Consider the following 18,573-nt stretch of genomic DNA (forward strand, 5'->3'; position numbering starts at 1 on the left):
TCAAAACAAATTCATACAATGGTCAAGCACAATAAGGAAAATTGCAGTGCACAAGAATCATAACTCTATCTAAAGTAATTTCAGAGTTCTTGTCCTTTGTTACTTTTCCATTGCTTTCTTTTGTCCGGACCATAACTTGAAGACTAATGGTTGGAATTCAATATAACTTCATACAATGGTCAAACACATTGACAGAAAGTGCAGTGCACAAGAACCATATCTCCACCATGACTCATTCTAGAGTTATTGCCCTCTGTTACTTTTCCTTGTCCGGGGCATAACTTGAAAACTACTGGTTGGAATTCATAACAACTTCATACAATGGTCAAGCACAATAAGAGAAAGTGTAGAACACAAGAACCATAACTCTGTCTAAAGTAATTACAGAGTTATTGCCCTTTGTTACATTTCCATTGCTTATTTTTGTCAGGAGCATAACTGGAAGACTAATGGTTGGAATTCAATACAACTTAATACAGTGATCAAGCACATTAATAGGAAGTACAGTGCACAAGAACCATAACTCCATCTTGACTTATTACAGAGTTATTGCCCTTTGTTACTTTTCCTTGTCCGGAGCATAACTTGAAAACTACTAGTTGGAATTCGATACAACTTCATACAGTTATTAAGCACATTAAGAGGAAGTGCAGTGCACAAGAACCATAACTCTGTCTAGAGTAATTTTTGAGTTACTGCCCTTTGTTACTTTTCCATTGCTTTTTTCTTGTCCAGAGCGTAACTTGAAAAGTACTATTTGGAATTCAATACAATTTCATACAATGGTCAAGTATATTGAGAGGAAGCGCACTGCATAGAAATCATAACTCTTTCTTGACTCATTTAAGAGTTTTTGCCCTTTGTAACTTTTTAATGTCCAGTGCATAACTTGAAAATTAATGTTTGGAATTCAATGAAACTTCATACAATGGTCAAGGGCAGTGAGATGAAGTGCAGTGCAGAAAAAGAATAACTCTATTTTGACTCATTATAGTTATTGCCCTTTGTTACTTTTTTGTCCAGTGCATAACTTGAAAACTAGTAGTTGGAATTCAATACAATTTCATACAATGGTCAAGCGAAATCAGAGGAAGTGCATTGTACAGTAACCATAACTCCATCTTCAGTATTTGTAGAGTTATTGCCCTTTGTTCTTTTTCCTTGTCTGGTGCATAACTTAAAACTAATGTTTAGAATTCAATGCAACTTCATACAATGGTCAAGCGCAATGAGAGGAAGTGCAGTGCTCAAGAAGCGTTACTCTTTCTGGATTTATTACAGAGTAATTCAATAAAACTTCATCAATGGTCAACCATATTGTAAGGAAATGCAACATACAAAAACCACAACTATCTTTAATTGCCCACAACCATAACTCTATTTCAATTCTTTAACAAGGTATTCTGTTACTTGTAACTTCCTCATTTCTGAAGCTGTCTTGCGGGGGTATTTATCACATTTAGTGATAGTTCTAGTTTTGCTTAGGTATAAGTTATGTAAGATCTGTATATGATACAATGTATATGTTATCAGTACTATATAATTAACTTAAGATTCCAATGAAGCGTTAACTCGTAATGTCAAATTCTAGTTTAACAACAAAATACCACGTGTTTTATTAAAAGACAATAAACGCTTTTTTTTGAATTACAGTAGATAAAACATATCGTCCAAACCATTTACACAAATATCGAATGAGTATTATGTCATCGCGTTTTGTTTGGTCATGGCACATAATTACGAATTTCTTCATATCACATGGAAACTTATGTGAGACTGTATATATAAATATGCTCTAAAACATAATTGGCTTTTGTACATGTGTATCTACCTCATCTGTATCTATCAGATACGAAATAAACTTGATAAAAACATTTTAAATGATACTGTGTGTGCGGCTTTCTAATGGGTAAGCCTTATTTGTAACATACAGTTACACGTCATAAGTTATCATTAATTTCAATGTAACAGTAAATTATAAAACGTTGGTGACATGAATTGTAAAGCAACAAGTTGTGCATTTGTATATATATATCTACAAACTTATTCAAAACTTGATAACTTTATGAGATATATCAGCCAGATAAATCTTTGACAGCAAAAGAAAAAGAAAGATATAAATTGTGAATTATTTCGCAATATGATTCGCTATAACATATATATTTGTCTTTTGAATTTAGAGAATCGAAAATAAACCCATAGAAATTTGTTGAATATAGTTTCGTACCTATTTATTGCAGAAATAAACTTTGGCGATCCATGCAAGAGTGAAATTCCCGAAGACCAATGTGTTACAGAAAACGCTGCATGTATAGAACAAAAATGTTTATGTGACTCAACTCGTTATTTTGTTAATGCGTCAAATGTATGCGAACTAAGTAAGTTTATAAACACAATGTTAGTTATGAAATGTATTGTAGATATTGGTATGTTGTTTGTTAAATATGGCTTTGAGTTCGTTTCCTAGGAGACATGTTTAGTGTGACTTGTATAGAAAGTAAAGAACAAGCAAGTGAAATATTTTGTATTATCTTTCGACGACACATATAGCCGTCTATTGAATCAAATGAATCACATAAATATATAATGTTTGCCTTTTTTGATTGTAGTTTTTTTCCTATTTATTGCAGAGATTAACTATGGCAAAACATGCAACGGTGAAATTCCAGCAGACCAATGTGATACAGGGAATGCATCATGTATAGAACAAAAATGTTCCTGTGAATCAAATCGCTATTTTGTAAATGCGTCAAATGTATGCGCACTAAGTAAGTATACATATACGATGTTAGTTATAAAAGTTATTGGGAATATTGGTATGTTGTTTGTTTAGCATGGTTTAAGTTATTTTGCTTAGATATAAGTTATGTAAGATCTGTATATGATACAATGTATATGTTATCAGTACTATATAATTAACTTTAGATTCCAATGAAGCGTTAGCTCGTAATGTCAAATTCTAGGTTAAAAACAAAATACCACATGTTTTATTAAAAGACAATAAACGCTTTTTTAGAATTACAAGAGGTATAACATATCGTCCAAACCATTTACACAAATATCGAATGAGTATTATGTCATGGTGTCTTTTTTGTCCATGTAACATAATTACGCATTTCTTCATATCACATGGCTACTTCTGTGAGTCTGTATATATATAAATATGCTCTAAAACATAATTGGCTTTTGTACCTACCTCATCTGTATCTACCAGATACGAAATAAACTTGATAAAAACATTTTAAATGATAATGTGTGTGCGGCTTTCTAATGGGTAAGCCTTATTTGTAACATACAGTTACACGTCATAAGTTATCATTAATTTCAATGTAACAGTAAATTATAAAACGTTGGTGACATGAATTGTAAAGCAACAAGTTGTGCATTTGTATATATATATATCTACAAACTTTTTCAAAACTTGATAATTTTAAGAGATATTTCAGCCAGATAAATCTTTGACAGCAAAAGAAAAAGAAAGATATAAATTGTGAATTATTTCGCAATATGATTCGTTAAGACATATATATTTGTCTTTTGAATTTAGAGAATCGAAAATAAACCCATAAAAATTTGTTGAATATAGTTTCGTACCTATTTATTGCAGAAATAAACTTTGGCGATCCATGCAAGAGTGAAATTCCCGAAGACCAATGTGTTACAGAAAACGCTGCATGTATAGAACAAAAATGTTTATGTGACTCAACTCGTTATTTTGTTAATGCGTCAAATGTATGCGAACTAAGTAAGTTTATAAACACAATGTTAGTTATGAAATGTATTGTAGATATTGGTATGTTGTTTGTTAAATATGGTTTTGAGTTCGTTTCCTAGGAGACATGTTTAGTGTGACTTGTATAGAAAGTAAAGAACAAGCAAGTGAAATATTTTGTATTATCTTTCGACGACACATATAGCCGTCTATTGAATCAAATGAATCACATAAATATATAATGTTTGCCTTTTTTGATTGTAGTTTTGTTCCTATTTATTGCAGAGATTAACTATAGCAAAACATGCAACAGTGAAATTCAAGCAGACCAATGTGATACAGAGAATGCATCATGTATAGAAGAAAAATGTTCCTGTGAATCAAATCGCTATTTTGTAAATGCGTCAAATGTATGCGCACTAAGTAAGTATACATACACGATGTTAGTTATAAAAGTTATTGGGAATATTGGTATGTTGTTTGTTTAGCATGGTTTAAGTTACTTTGCTTAGATATAAGTTATGTAAGATCTGTATATGATACAATGTATATGTTATCAGTACTATTTATTACATGTTTTGCAGTAGATTACTGAATTATAACGGTAAATTATATTCTGATAATTTCACAGTAATGATTACCAAATATAATTTCACAGTAGCCGAACTATATTTGGCGTAAAAATAAAATATTTATCATTAATGAATGTTTTTTTCAGCGGAAATGTAGTCAATCATAATAAAGAAATGTACGTGATAACTGTAGTTCGTAAATATTTACGAACGTTGTGCTGAAAAACATCTAAAATCTAAAAATAATCATGGAATTATATTTTGCTTCAACATTGTGACGTCAATATTTGATGACGTCATGAAGATAAGAGCATGACGTTACGCGGCAAAAATCAGTCAAATGGTGTTAAAATCGTTAAAAAATCATGAAATAAACAGAAAATTTGTTTGTTTTACATGTTAGATCAAATAATATTTCACTCGTGAACCCCAGCTATTATATTTTCACTCGTGGCTACGCCACTCGTGGAAAATATTGCATCTGGTGTTCACTCGGTGAAATATTTTTCGATCTTGCACTGAAACAAACAAATATCCTTTATATAATTAACTTAAGATTCCAATGAAGCGTTAACTCGTAATGTCAAATTCTAGTTTAACAACAAAATATCATGTGTTTTATTAAAATACAATAAACGCTGTTTGGAATTACAAGAGATAAAACATATCGTCCAAACCATTTACACAAATATCGAATGAGTATTATGTCATGGCGTCTTTTTTGTCCATGTAACATAATTACGCATTTCTTCATATCACATGGCAACTTATGTGAGACTGTATATATAAATATGCTCTAAAACATAATTGGCTTTTGTATCTACCTCATCTGTATCTACTAGATACGAAATAAACTTGATAAAAAACATTTTAAATGATACTGTGTGTGCGGCTTTCTAATGGGTAAGCCTTATTTGTAACATACAGTTACACGTCATAAGTTATCATTAATTTCAATGTAACAGTAAATTATAAAACGTTGGTGACATGAATTGTAAAGCAGCAAGTTGTGCATTTGTATATATATATATATATCTACAACCTTATTCAAAACTTGATAATTTTAAGAGATATATCAGTCAGATAAATCTTTGACAGCAAAAGAAAAAGAAAGATATAAATTGTGAATTATTTCGCAATATGATTCGCTATAACATTTATATTTGTCTTTTGAATTTAGAGAATCGAAAATAAACAAATAAAAAAGCTTGTTGAATATAGTTTCGTTCTATTTATTGCAGAAATAAACTTTGGCGATCCATGCAAGAGTGAAATTCCAGAAGACCAATGTGTGACAGAAAACGCTGCATGTATAGAACAAAAATGTTTATGTGACTCAACTCGTTATTTTGTTAATGCGTCAAATGTATGCGAACTAAGTAAGTTTATAAACACAATGTTAGTTATGAAATGTATTGTAGATATTGGTATGTTGTTTGTTAAATATGGTTTTGAGTTCGTTTCCTAGGAGACATGTTTAGTGTGACTTGTATAGAAAGTAAAGAACAAGCAAGTGAAATATTTTGTATTATCTTTCGACGACACATATAGCCGTCTATTGAATCAAATGAATCACATAAATATAAAATGTTTGCCTTTTTTGAGTGTAGTTTTGTACATATTTATTGCAGAGATTAACTATAGCAAAACATGCAACAGTAAAATTCAAGCAGACCAATGTGATACAGAGAATGCATCATGTATAGAAGAAAAATGTTCCTGTGATTCAAATCGCTATTTTGTTAATGCGTCAAATGTATGCGAACTAAGTAAGTTTATAAACACGATGTTAGTTATAAAAGTTATTGGGAATATTAGTATGTTGTTTGTTTAGCATGGTTTAAGTTATTTTGCTAAGATGTAAGTTATGTAAGATCTGTATAATTATGATACAATGTATATGTTATCAGTACTATATAATTAACTTAAGATTCCAATAAAGCTTTAACTTGTAATGTCAAATTCTAGTTTAACAACAAAATACCACATGTTTTATACAAAGACAATAACCGTTTTTTTTTGAATTACAAGAGATAAAACATATCGTCCAAACCATTTGCACAAATATCGAATGAGTATTATGTCATGGCGTCTTTTTTGTCGATGTAACATACATATCACATGGCTTCTCCTGTGAGTCTGCATATATATAAATATGCTCTAAAACATAATTGGCTTTTGTATCTCTACCAGATACGAAATAAACTTGATAAAAACATTTTAAATGCTAATGTGTGTGCGGCTTTCTAATGGGTAAGCCTTATTGTAACATACAGTTACACGTCATAAGTTATCATTAATTTCAATGTAACAGTAAATTATAAAACGTTGGTGACATGAATTGTAAAGCAACAAGTTGTGCATTCTGTATATACATATCTATAAACTTATTTAAAACTTGATAATTTTAGGAGATATATCAGCCAGATAAATCTTTGACAGCAATAGAAAAAGAAAGATATAAATTGTGAATTATTTCGCAATATGATTCGTTAAGACATATATATTTGTCTTTTGAATTTAGAGAATCGAAAATAAACCCATAAAAAAATTTGTTGAATATAGTTTCGTACCTATTTATTGCAGAAATAAACTTTGGCGATCCATGCAAGAGTGAAATTCCAGAAGACCAATGTGTGACAGAAAACGCTGCATGTATAGAACAAAAATGTTTATGTGACTCAACTCGTTATTTTGTTAATGCGTCAAATGTATGCGAACTAAGTAAGTTTATAAACACAATGTTAGTTATGAAATGTATTGTAGATATTGGTATGTTGTTTGTTAAATATGGTTTTGAGTTCGTTTCCTAAGAGACATGTTTAGTGTGACTTGTATAGAAAGTAAAGAACAAGCAAGTAAAATATTTTGTATTATCTTTCGACGACACATATAGCCGTCTATTGAATCAAATGAATCACATAAATATATAATGTTTGCCTTTTTTGATTGTAGTTTTGTTCCTATTTATTGCAGAGATTAACTATGGCAAAACATGCAACGGTGAAATTCCAGCAGACCAATGTGATACAGGGAATGCATCATGTATAGAACAAAAATGTTCCTGTGAATCAAATCGCTATTTTGTAAATGCGTCAAATGTATGCGCACTAAGTAAGTATACATACACGATGTTAGTTATAAAAGTTATTGGGAATATTGGTATGTTGTTTGTTTGGCATGGTTTAAGTTATTTTGCTTAGATATAAGTTATGTAAGATCTGTATATGATACAATGTATATGTTATCAGTACTATTTAATTAACTTAAAGATTCCAACGAGCGTTAACTCGTAATGTCAAATTCTAGTTTAACAACAAAATATCATGTGTTTTATTAAAAGACAATAAACGCTTTTTGAAATTATAAGAGATAAAACATATCGTCCAAACCATATACACAAATATCGAATGAGTATTATGTCATGGCGTCTTTTGTGTCCATGTAACATAATTACGAAATTCTTCATATCACATGGCAACTTATGTGAGACTGTATATATAAATATGCTCTAAAACATAATTGGCTTTTGTATCTACCTCATCTGTATCTACCAGATACGAAATAAACTTGATAAAAACATTTTAAATGATACTGTGTGTGCGGCTTTCTAATGGGTAAGCCTTATTTGTAACATACAGGTACACGTCATAAGTTATCATTAATTTCAATGTAACAGTAAATTATAAAACGTTGGTGACATGAATTATAATGCAACAAATTGTGCATTCTGTATTTATATATCTACAAACTTATTCAAAACTTGATAATTTTAAGAGATATATCAACCAGATAAATCTTTGTCATCAAAAAAAGAAAGAAATAAAGAGTGAAGTATTTCCCAAATGATTCGCCAAGACATATATATTCGTCTTTTGAATTAAGTGAATCGAAAATAACCCATAAAAAGATTTGTTGAATATAGTTTCGTACCTATTTATTGCAGAAATAAACTTTGGCGATCCATGCAAGAGTGAAATTCCAGAAGACCAATGTGTGACAGAAAACGCTACATGTATAGAACAAAAATGTTTATGTGACTCAACTCGTTATTTTGTTAATGCGTCAAATGTATGCGCACTAAGTAAGTATATAAACACAATGTATGTTACAAGGGGAAATAATTCACAAAATAATGATGTATAATAAAAGATTCATTTTTATGGCCATGACTCACATAACTTTAAGAATAATTTATAAATTATATTGTAAATTATTTAATTAATGGAATGGAATGAAATAGAAAGAAAAAAGCCCTGGGAACATATGCTGACTTCCTTCGATTTAAATTACAGTAACAACAAAAAAGGCTGGTGGCGAATACTGAAAAACGCCACAAGGCTGGAACGAATGCAATGTCATTCAGCCATATCTCCATCAGAAACAATGTCCTTTTACATTTATATTTTGAATCATGTACCGTTTTCTCCCTCTTAAATAACGCTTTAGCAGTGCTTTTTGAGAATGACAGAATGAATAGTTACACATTGCACATACATAAGATGAATGAACCAATTTTTACCAAATATTCCAGTAATTGTATCAGCGTTATACATGTTTATGACAAGCAATTGGTTTGAAAGTTTTCTTAATTATGTGATACTCAAAACGAAGATAATATCAATAAAAAAATCCTGGAAGATGGATAGACTAAATGAATTTGTTTTACTGCTGTTACTAGACACACATGCACTAAATGAAGCTTGCTTGTCTGCAAATAGAATTGTGAATAAACAAGAAACATGTTAGAATGTCTAAAAATAACTATTGACAACCACACAGCAGGTAATTTGAAATGATTATTTGTCCAGCTTCAACTTCTTCATAATTAAAAAAAACTGACAAATGAGGCTAGTTTATCAGTGTTTTTTCAGATAGCTTGACTCTGGGTTAGCAAATAAAAAAGAGGGCAATGATGGTTCTATTTTAACTATCCTGACAGGAAAAAAACATTCAAAAGCAGCGATACCAAATGGTACCTGCTGTTGAACAGCCACCGTCTAACAGATCAGATCATACAATTTTGACATTGGCATAAATTATACTAAATCAAATGATGTCACCTCCCTTAAAAACTTTAGGCATCTAAAAATATTGTATTCATAGGAACAAATTAATTTAATCAAATGAACACATTTCAAAAACCTTCCTACATTATGTAGTAGCTGCTCAAGTGCAATTCTAATGTTAAACTTATGCGGTATTTCTAAGACATTGAAAACATATTATCCAGCAAATAAAGCTTTCCATCTATCATTAGCATGTTTAAAATCCAGTCTCTTTCTCAGTACAACATTTCTTTTTTCATTTAAAAGTTAAAAAAAATGAATTTAAACATACTGCAAAAAACTGTAGAACTGTGCAAAATAAATGTTACCTTAGACAGTGTTCCCAGATTGGCCACAAAGCTTAATACGTAGCATGCTACAGAAAGTGAATAACTAAAATTATACCACCTTTTACCTATACCAGTTCCTATTCTATGCGATATGGCTATAGATGAAGACTTGTCACTTCAACTGTAAAAACATCTTTATGACTAAATAATTATATAAATTGGATAAGAAATATATATTATGTTAAGTATTTATATAATGCTTATCTCATTTTAATGTTTTTGATAAAGAGTTTGACCTGAATCACTATAGCATTAAAATGTTACCACCCATTTGTATTACCAGCCAGCATCCACAACAAGATCAATCATAGAAGACTTTCATATCTAGCTCGAGGGAAACAGTTTACAGCGGTAACGAGGCTCTGTCGAATTTCTGTAAAACAGTTATCCGAGACCCAGATACTCAAGTCTGATTCTTTTTCTTGCATATAACATATCAATCTTAATTCGAAAATAAATACGAAAACTGATATTTTCATGTACCGCTTTTTTCTTATGACGTCATTCTAATGGCACTATTCATTCATTACATGCGCGAGTTATAATTTTATAAAAAGACGCAACTTGTCGTACACGGGTAGTGTTAAGTGTAACGGAAATGTACTTTATAGTTGATTTGATTGCCTCCCCTTTTAATAAGTTCGCCGTTTGCATTCAAGTCATTCGTAAATTTAATTAGATAGGAAGAGTAGGAATTTTAGTTGTTTTTATCGTCAAATATATAGTTATAGTTAGGATAAGTTAGCAGAATCATCCAAGTGTTTATATTTTGAAATGCTTGTTTGCTCACAATAATTTGTATGGAACTTTACTTCAAATGACAGACGCTTATAAGGTTTAATTAAAATCAGATTCAAGAAACGTTTTATTATTTTAGCCAATCAAAATCATTGTTTTTATTCACTGCGGGCTTCACAAGCATATAAATAGAGCGAGTTCAGTGTAAACATTCAGTCTGGTCCTGTCCGTTGGAGAGTGGAAACGAAGTCATAAATACTTACTGGTACGCAAAAATCTCAGATTTCTGGTACTAAGGACGTTTTATGATTTCTGTAAAATTCCTTGGGCATAAATTATTTTTGGAAATATATTTTAATTTAGTTTTGGTTTTGGCTCCGGACCGTTAAGATCGAAGTTGTAATTATATTTACTAGTAGCCAGGCATCTTAGATACTGGTGCTAAAAATATCTTTACTTCTTCAGAAAATATTTTATGATTTAAATAGTTAGTCTGCCTGTTGTCCTTGCAAGAGTTGGATATAGGTAATATTGTATTTACTAGTAGCCAGGCATCTTAGATACTGGTGCTAAAAATACCTTATTGCCTAAGTAAAACCTCTTGGACAAGTGTTTGATAGAGAAGAGTTTATTTGAAGACATTATTTGAAGAATCGGTTTTTGAACGTTTTATGATAAGAGATTGTTGATTTGAAATATTAAAGTAAGAAAAAAGATATAAGTTTTTTTTAGGAATGTAAATTTTAGTTTGTTTGAAAGTAAGTGTAAATAGAGTTTAAGTATTAGTTGAAGATTGTTATTTTTGCATTTTGAGTTTTTATTAAGTTGATATATAACCAAAAGGTTAAGAAACCACAAGGAAAATTTATATTTGAATATTTCAAATAATTTCGGATAAGTATCCTAAGAAAAATTATATATTTGCATTTGAAAATCTTGTGATTTAAAATCGTTTTATTTTGTAGCTATAGATTAGATAACCAATAGCTCGGTACACGCTACATAAGAAGCTTTTTTCTAGCACCAGTGAAAACAGAAGATATATCTGTCCGAACCACACTCACATGTCAAAAGATTTTCTTGCATATTCTGTCGTATTCTTCTATTTTTTCAATGTTTGCCTCATTAAATGTTTTTTTTTTTCATTGACTTGGATGTCCTTTCATCTGTTACTTTTCTCTTAAAGTAGCGTATGAATTTACAACTTCATTCATATGAAATGACATATTTTAAGAACGCAGTTTCGTTCTAAAATGCTCAAAATTATGTGTGTTTTTGATTGTTTTTTTTTTTTTTTGGAGCACGTTACACATATCCAGCATGGGTAAAACTTACGGAAACTCCAATCTGATATGCAAGACAGACTTTCATTTGTTATATTTTGTAAAAACATGGTGTCGGTTTGTTCATTTCCTGTTATGGTGCAATATTTCCCGAAGTTCTATGCTCTATAGTTGGATATGCGAAATGGTATTTCATGCCTCCTTTTAAGCAAAATATGGTTTTGATATAATTTTATTGAAGTTTGCATAATGACTGAATAGAAAAAACAAAAATAAACTCAAATGAAATAAAGTATCCATATGCTAGGTTTAGTGTTCTGCTCCTGAAAGTGACATAAAGAGTAAAAAAACCCTCACATCCCGGGACAGATAACACAAAAAATAGAACGGTAACCGCCAATATCTTCATCAAATTGTTTCAATCATGATTCTTTAAAATCATGCAAAGTTTAAGAATTTTCACCGCTTGTTAAAGTGTTCTCTATTTGCCTTTTTGTAAAAAAATACTAAAATTTTCAATTACGGACCTAATAGCTTAATGAATGAACATAATTATCATATAACTTCACAATATAAAAACATGGCCTATCATACATGTCTTACGATTGGTACGTTTTATTACAATTGCTCTATTTAACAGAATATCGTTTAATATATTAATACATCATCATTCAATAAAAATTATTTGCATACATTCAAATCATGCAATCACAAAGATGTGGCAGATATTGAAAAATATATTTTCATGCAGCAAGTCCCTTATTACACACATTCCGAAGTCTAGTTTGATATCATTTTCAGCGAAAATATTCAAATTTCTAAAATTTGTTGCACAGTAAAAATAGTTCCGAATAATGAAAAAATATATATATAAATATAAAAGACATTCATTTTCCTATACTAAATACTGATGTTGTGTTATGTACGTTTAACTATACTCACTATACAAAGGAATTTGAATAGGTAAGATAGGACATAGAGACATTAAATCGCTCACTTTTTTAGAACACTTCGCCTCTAAACACCCCCCCCCCCTCAATCCTTTTTTTCTTTAGTAAATATTTCAATATTTCAATATAATGCTTTAAAGTGTCTTGGATGTCATAGGTGTAAAATGTTACGAGGTGAAGTGTCTGTTAACATCGGCGATGTGTCCCGTATAATTGCAGCACCTCGACCGGTCTTGCCAACAAGCATTATAAGTGTCTTAAATATGAATGTTTATTTAAAATCGTAAATTGCTTCTTTTTAAAGACGAAATCAATGAGTTATACAAAAACCCTTAGCTTGTGAGGGGAAAAATTTCTTTCATCCATTGATCTTTACTCAATGATCGTACACTTTGTACTCAAAACTTTGTACCCAATAAGACTTTTTTACTCAACGTTTTTTTGGACTATCCCAAATTTTAATCGCAAAACCGAGATTTTTAAAAATGAATTTTAATTAGTACCCTTTTGGGTTTTTTTTGTAACCATTTTAACCCCCCTTTGTACTGAAAAATAGGGGGGGAGCTTGTTGATAAAAACAACAGAAATTATGCTTCGTTTTTTTCCTTTTCCTACCACCACATTTACACCAGGAATAAGCTAAGAATCTACTTATTTATTTGACTATGGATCTGTATAAAAAATTTAAATTAAAAAGTGGTATATCTTGATAGAATTTGACTGTTCAAGCTATTTTTTAGATCCTACAAAAACTTGAAACATGTCGAAAGAACGACTAGATGTCAATGGACATTTATATTTGTCTTATTGGTAAATTAACAGGCACAAAAATTCGGACTGATTCATAACAAAATTTGTTTAGATATATTTACTTACAAATCTAGTTGACATGGAAACCTCGATCTTTGTGTGTACAGTGTTTGGCGAGATACTAGCATATAAACCTTTATAAAAGTTGACTGGATAGCCTATTGATTTAAAATGGCAAGTGCCAAAACATTCTTGAAATTTATTACTTTGTATTTCATTTTTGTGTCTAAAACTGTAAAAGTTGCTTTTTAAAATGATTTTGCAACAAACTTAACCATAAGTAATGACTACGTTATAACATAACTCTTCGCTCATTAATATCTGCAGAAGCACAAGGAAGCATTTAAAGCCTTAAACCACAGCCCGAGGGCATTTGCATATGTTGATACACGAAGAAAGTTTATTTCTAATTTGCTAATTGTTTTGTAATTATACTGTTTCCAGATAATGATATTTACGGGCCATCATTTGCAGAACTAGCTTTTTTTTACTTGAAATCCCCGAGTCACGCGTATTTTAAAAAAAAAACGTTCAACAGCGTCGCGTGATCAAATGATTTTATTTGTTAAGGCATATTTTCTACTTACGTGCACAGTTGTTCTTTTTAAATTATATAATTATTTTTAAATTCGAAAATCCATAGGTTTTTTTTATTGATTTCTTATTGCATGTTATGACATTTATTACTGCATGTATTCCCAAAACTAGGCACCAACTTAAGTGGAACAAATGTTGTCCGAATGTGTTTCATTAAGAAAAGTTATTAACATAAAATAGGACCATGATGTTTAAATACGTTTCACTTGTGTAATGGAACTAATTACATGTTCCACCTGTCACAAACGTTATTTTAAAAAGAAGCCGGATTTATGTATGTTTATTTATATTACATATATCTATATTATTTAGGAGGTAATGAGTAAATGACTATTTAGAAATCGTTGTGCGACAAAACATTATGCTTGTTTTGCATGAGTAAATTATTATACTTTTATTGTTACAGGACCCAATTTGACATCCAACGAGACTCTTTTCTTACCTTTAAATGGGAGTGTAAGTACAAATGCCTTTACGGTGGTTTGGTTATCGTCAAGCATCACATTTAAATTCATTGTGTATGCAAATGGAAAGCGTTTTCCTTCCTATCCACCAATAAACAGTGTGACGATCGACGACCTTAACTCTGGAACCTTATATCATACAAAAGTAAAAATTCAGGTGAACGGTATTGAGAGTGAGGACGCCTACGAAAAAGATATTTATACAAGTAAGTTTCAACCAAATCATAATATCAAGGTTCTCAATAAGCAATCAAAATCAGTCATAATAATGGTAATCTTAATTTAAAAATGTGTAAACCTAAGAAAATTTAATTCAAGGAATGCTATTGACAAAATGGCAATCAATTTTACTTTCTACGAATGCACAAACAAACAAACTTATTATTTTACGGTTTTAAAGCACTTTATATATTTAATTCATAAAATTAGTTTTTATTTTCTTTAAAAAGTTTTCATTTTTCCCTTCATATCCTTTTGAATTTGCAAAATTTTTCTTAAACAAAACAATAAAGAGGTATTTTTACCGCGAACATTTTCACAAGAGTAAATTAATGTAGCTGATATTCTCTTTTAAGAACCAGCAATGTTATCCAAAGATGAGGTACATATTAGGGAAGCGACTGAAAATAGCCTTACATTGGAGATAACACCAGCCGAAACAAAGAATTGTGATGAATATATGTTGCAAATTTCGCCTGCACCTGAAAACACTAATGGAACAAAAAGGAAATATTGTTCCAAAAGCACCTCATTTACTTTCACAAACCTCAGCTCAAGCACGATGTACAATATTGCAATCACTGTTATAGCAGGTGGTTATAATAATGATGCTACACCTACTGTTACGGCATATACATGTAAGTTATTTTTATATTATTTTAATTCTGCCAAAAAGATATAATTATGAATGGTTTAAAATGACCATTAAATTACATGACAATTACATCAAAGTGTTATTCCAAAAGGAGGTATACAAGCATATTTGTTAGAATATGATTAAAAGCTACAGATATGTTTTAGAACAACAATAATGATTTATTGAGATAAATGCTTAATTAAAAAGTTTTAAAGGAATCAAGAGAGTGTAAACAAATAACCTGAAAAATTATAAATGTATAAATAATAGCTTGTCTCACTTGTTCAAGACTTGTTCATGTATTAATGATCTTTCCGTTATAAAAATGCAGATTAAAAGAATGGGAAGTTATCAGAAAAATGTGATTCTAGTTAGTTAATCTTTCAATTCTTCACACGTTTCCCTAATTTACTTTAACATTACATGACTGTTCGAAAAGGGTATTCATCTAATGATTTTCGTTAAGATATTGGACAAATATAAATGAGATATATTTTTATCAAACTGTTTGAAACAAATTGAGATATATAAATTCATAAAATATATAAACAAGAATAAATTATATAAAGTCATGAATTACGTTATTTAGATAAGAATCATTTTGTGCCGCATTTCGGAACGTGTGACTATACCAATTAGGTTAAATGGAAAAGCCATGTAGTAATGCGATATAGAGTCAGACGAAAATTTGTTCAGTTTTATTGATATTGAATATCTTTTGAAAGTTGTGAAAGGGGTTGTTAATATATATTCGATCGCCCTTTGCGCTCTTAGATAATTTTATCTACTTTAAAAGTTTTTTATAATGCAACCTTATTCTTATCTAATACAAGCTAAAACTATCTTGAGAGAAACAATAAGTCAAACACAAATTAAAATAGATGGCATGTTCTTTTCGCGTTCTAATTGCTATCAACTAATTGTATTTATATAAAGCATTGTTACAAACATGGTAGATAACTGTGATCAATCTTTCTTAAGAGTTAATATTTAAAAAAATTCACTTTCAGACCCAGATACGGTACAAAATGCAAGTGTTGTCAAGCAAAGTGATTCTTCCATACATGTCAGTGTTTATTATGATGGTAACAATAGCGACAATATAACATATGCGTTAATTGTTCAGTCAACAGACGGACTTCTTGATGATACCAGCTGCGGGCAAACTAGTGACATGGTCGTTTTCTCAAATAATTCCTTTTTCGAAATCAAGAATCTTAGAAGTGGATCATATTATACAATAGAAGTATACTCCTGTTTCAATGGTTTGAAATCGCGACATCCCTCTGTCTTAAAAACTCTTACAAGTAAGTTTTTTATATTACAAGCATAAAAATTTATGTATAAATCGTTTGAACGCAGAAAAAACTGTGAATTTCAAAAATAGCTATTAATGAACGTTGTAGTATGTAAGTATTATGATGACATTAATAATGATTAAGTTAATTTAGGGCTTTGACAATATTATTAGAACTTCAAATATATATTTTTGAGTTTTGTTTTATTATTGTACAATTATTAATTAACGAAATTGGTAGACATAAGTGTTTTTCTTTTCAACACAATGCTGAAAATTTCAAGGGTTATCGAATTTTGTCAAGGTAGAAATATATGTTTAAGAAAGTATATGTTTGCAACTTTATTTTCAGAACCCGAAACTCCAACAGTAAGTCTCATAGAGGTCAGTGAGCATGCGTTAACCGCACGTTGGAATGTTTCTACTGCTAATCCAGCTGTAAATCTCACAATTGACATTTCACCTAGACCAAATATTACAGAAATAGATATTCCAGTAACTATTGACAAGGGTCAAAATGTCTCGGGAACTTATATTTTTCTTGGGCTGATTGCTGGGAAGAACTATACAGTTACCGTGCATGGTATTATAGAATCTGCAGAAAATAATTCACAAGGAATAGTCAATGGTGAAAATGGCGAAATTCAAACATACACGAGTAAGGGAAATTTCGTACAATATTCTGTCGAATTATTGCTTCTTAAAATATTTTGAACTTAACGCGTAAATAATGATTCAGAATCATTTAAGTTTAGAAATGATTATCATGGTTTCAGCTTAAACTATCTTATCTTTTCATTTTGTCTGTTTACATAACATCTGAAATTATCAATACAAACTATTGCGGTTTCTTTCCTTTAAGTAGGTTAACACATCAACGTAACCTTCCTACCGACATTTTGATGCAACATATTGAATAAATTGTCAATGAAAGTAAAAAAGCGCTGCATAAATACGAAAATGAATGTTTCTCTCATGTATGTGATTCAAAAGCAAAATAAGGCATCAGTGAAATTATAGCTTAATTTCATTAGCGCTCTTCCTGTCCGCATTATGCAAGGTATTAAAAGGACTCATTATAGTGCGGAGACCCTAAAATGACATTATACAATTTTAGTTTATTATATGTATTCTATTTTGGTTAAATGAAGAACCAAAACATATTCATAATTAAACACATGTATACTGCCACTTTAGGAGGACGTTTCAGCACAATGAAATAGTTATGATGATCTACTTTGATGTAAATTTGACTTAGATCTATTTAAGATCTTTGTCAAATTTTAGTATCATGTTTTGTATTAAAACAAAAATAATTGAAAAGTTGTGTAATTTGAAAAGTTGTGTGAAACTAACAGAATACCTTTTTCTATTGATTAGGACCATATTCTGCAGAAATAACAGTGGCACATCAGTCAGAAACAAGTATAGAATTTAATGCGAGTAGTAAAAGTGATTTCGAAAAATTACTAGTAGTCAGCGATAAATTTCAAGATAAAGTAATAACTTTAAAAGATGGTAAATGGGTGGTGAGAAATTTAACAATAGGAACAAATTATACAATGAAATTCTACGCTATGATTGGTGACCAGACAAGTTCAAATTTCACAATCATTGAAGATATATGGACACGTAAGTTATTTTCATATGTCGTGGAAGAATCCACTGTTTATCGTCACTGTTGTCATAAAATTGCTTATTATTCAATCGGCTTATATCAAAGTAGTTTCAAGCATTAGAAACATGTACACAATATCTCATGCTGAATCATTCTTTTTTTTTTTCATTGGTCGTAACGTCGGTTCCGATGTTTTACAAGCGTATCAATAAACATTTTCAACAGCTGCGAATTTAATATTTCTTTATCAAGAACTGATATTAATTTTAACTCATTTG

General features: G+C 30.2%; 2 protein-coding genes across 2 annotated transcripts in view; both read left to right on the top strand.

Annotated features, from left to right (window-relative positions):
- The window catches only part of LOC132720247 (cell death abnormality protein 1-like), a 38,060-nt gene extending 23,250 nt beyond the window's left edge, over window positions 1–14,810 (top strand). The window contains exons 8-17 of the mRNA XM_060704337.1: window positions 2,241–2,378; window positions 2,631–2,768; window positions 3,608–3,745; window positions 3,998–4,135; window positions 5,526–5,663; window positions 5,916–6,053; window positions 6,871–7,008; window positions 7,261–7,398; window positions 8,231–8,368; window positions 14,467–14,810. Of these exons, the coding sequence (XP_060560320.1) occupies window positions 2,241–2,378; window positions 2,631–2,768; window positions 3,608–3,745; window positions 3,998–4,135; window positions 5,526–5,663; window positions 5,916–6,053; window positions 6,871–7,008; window positions 7,261–7,398; window positions 8,231–8,368; window positions 14,467–14,810 (1,586 nt within the window). The remainder of the gene's footprint in view (window positions 1–2,240; window positions 2,379–2,630; window positions 2,769–3,607; window positions 3,746–3,997; window positions 4,136–5,525; window positions 5,664–5,915; window positions 6,054–6,870; window positions 7,009–7,260; window positions 7,399–8,230; window positions 8,369–14,466) is intronic.
- Window positions 14,811–15,105: 295 nt separating this feature from the next.
- LOC132720248 (uncharacterized) lies at window positions 15,106–18,505 on the top strand. The gene is made up of 4 exons (XM_060704338.1): window positions 15,106–15,381; window positions 16,391–16,687; window positions 17,030–17,335; window positions 18,058–18,505. The coding sequence occupies exons 1-4, from the start codon at window positions 15,108–15,110 to the stop codon at window positions 18,414–18,416; spliced, it is 1,236 nt and encodes a 411-aa protein (XP_060560321.1). The 5' UTR covers window positions 15,106–15,107; the 3' UTR covers window positions 18,417–18,505.
- Window positions 18,506–18,573: the final 68 nt, after the last annotated feature.

This window comes from Ruditapes philippinarum, unplaced genomic scaffold (genome assembly GCF_026571515.1).
Source record: "Ruditapes philippinarum isolate M1 unplaced genomic scaffold, ASM2657151v2 ctg7391_1_1_1_1, whole genome shotgun sequence".
Lineage (NCBI taxonomy): Eukaryota > Metazoa > Mollusca > Bivalvia > Venerida > Veneridae > Ruditapes > Ruditapes philippinarum.

Excerpts from the sequence above, each read along its gene's own strand:
- LOC132720248 (XM_060704338.1), top strand. The coding sequence starts at position 15,108 with ATGTTATCCAAAGATGAGGTACATATTAGGGAAGCGACTGAAAATAGC. Across the intron at positions 15,382-16,390 it reads TACTGTTACGGCATATACAT|ACCCAGATACGGTACAAAAT; the intron begins GTAAGTTATTTT and ends ATTCACTTTCAG. Across the intron at positions 16,688-17,029 it reads TGTCTTAAAAACTCTTACAA|AACCCGAAACTCCAACAGTA; the intron begins GTAAGTTTTTTA and ends CTTTATTTTCAG.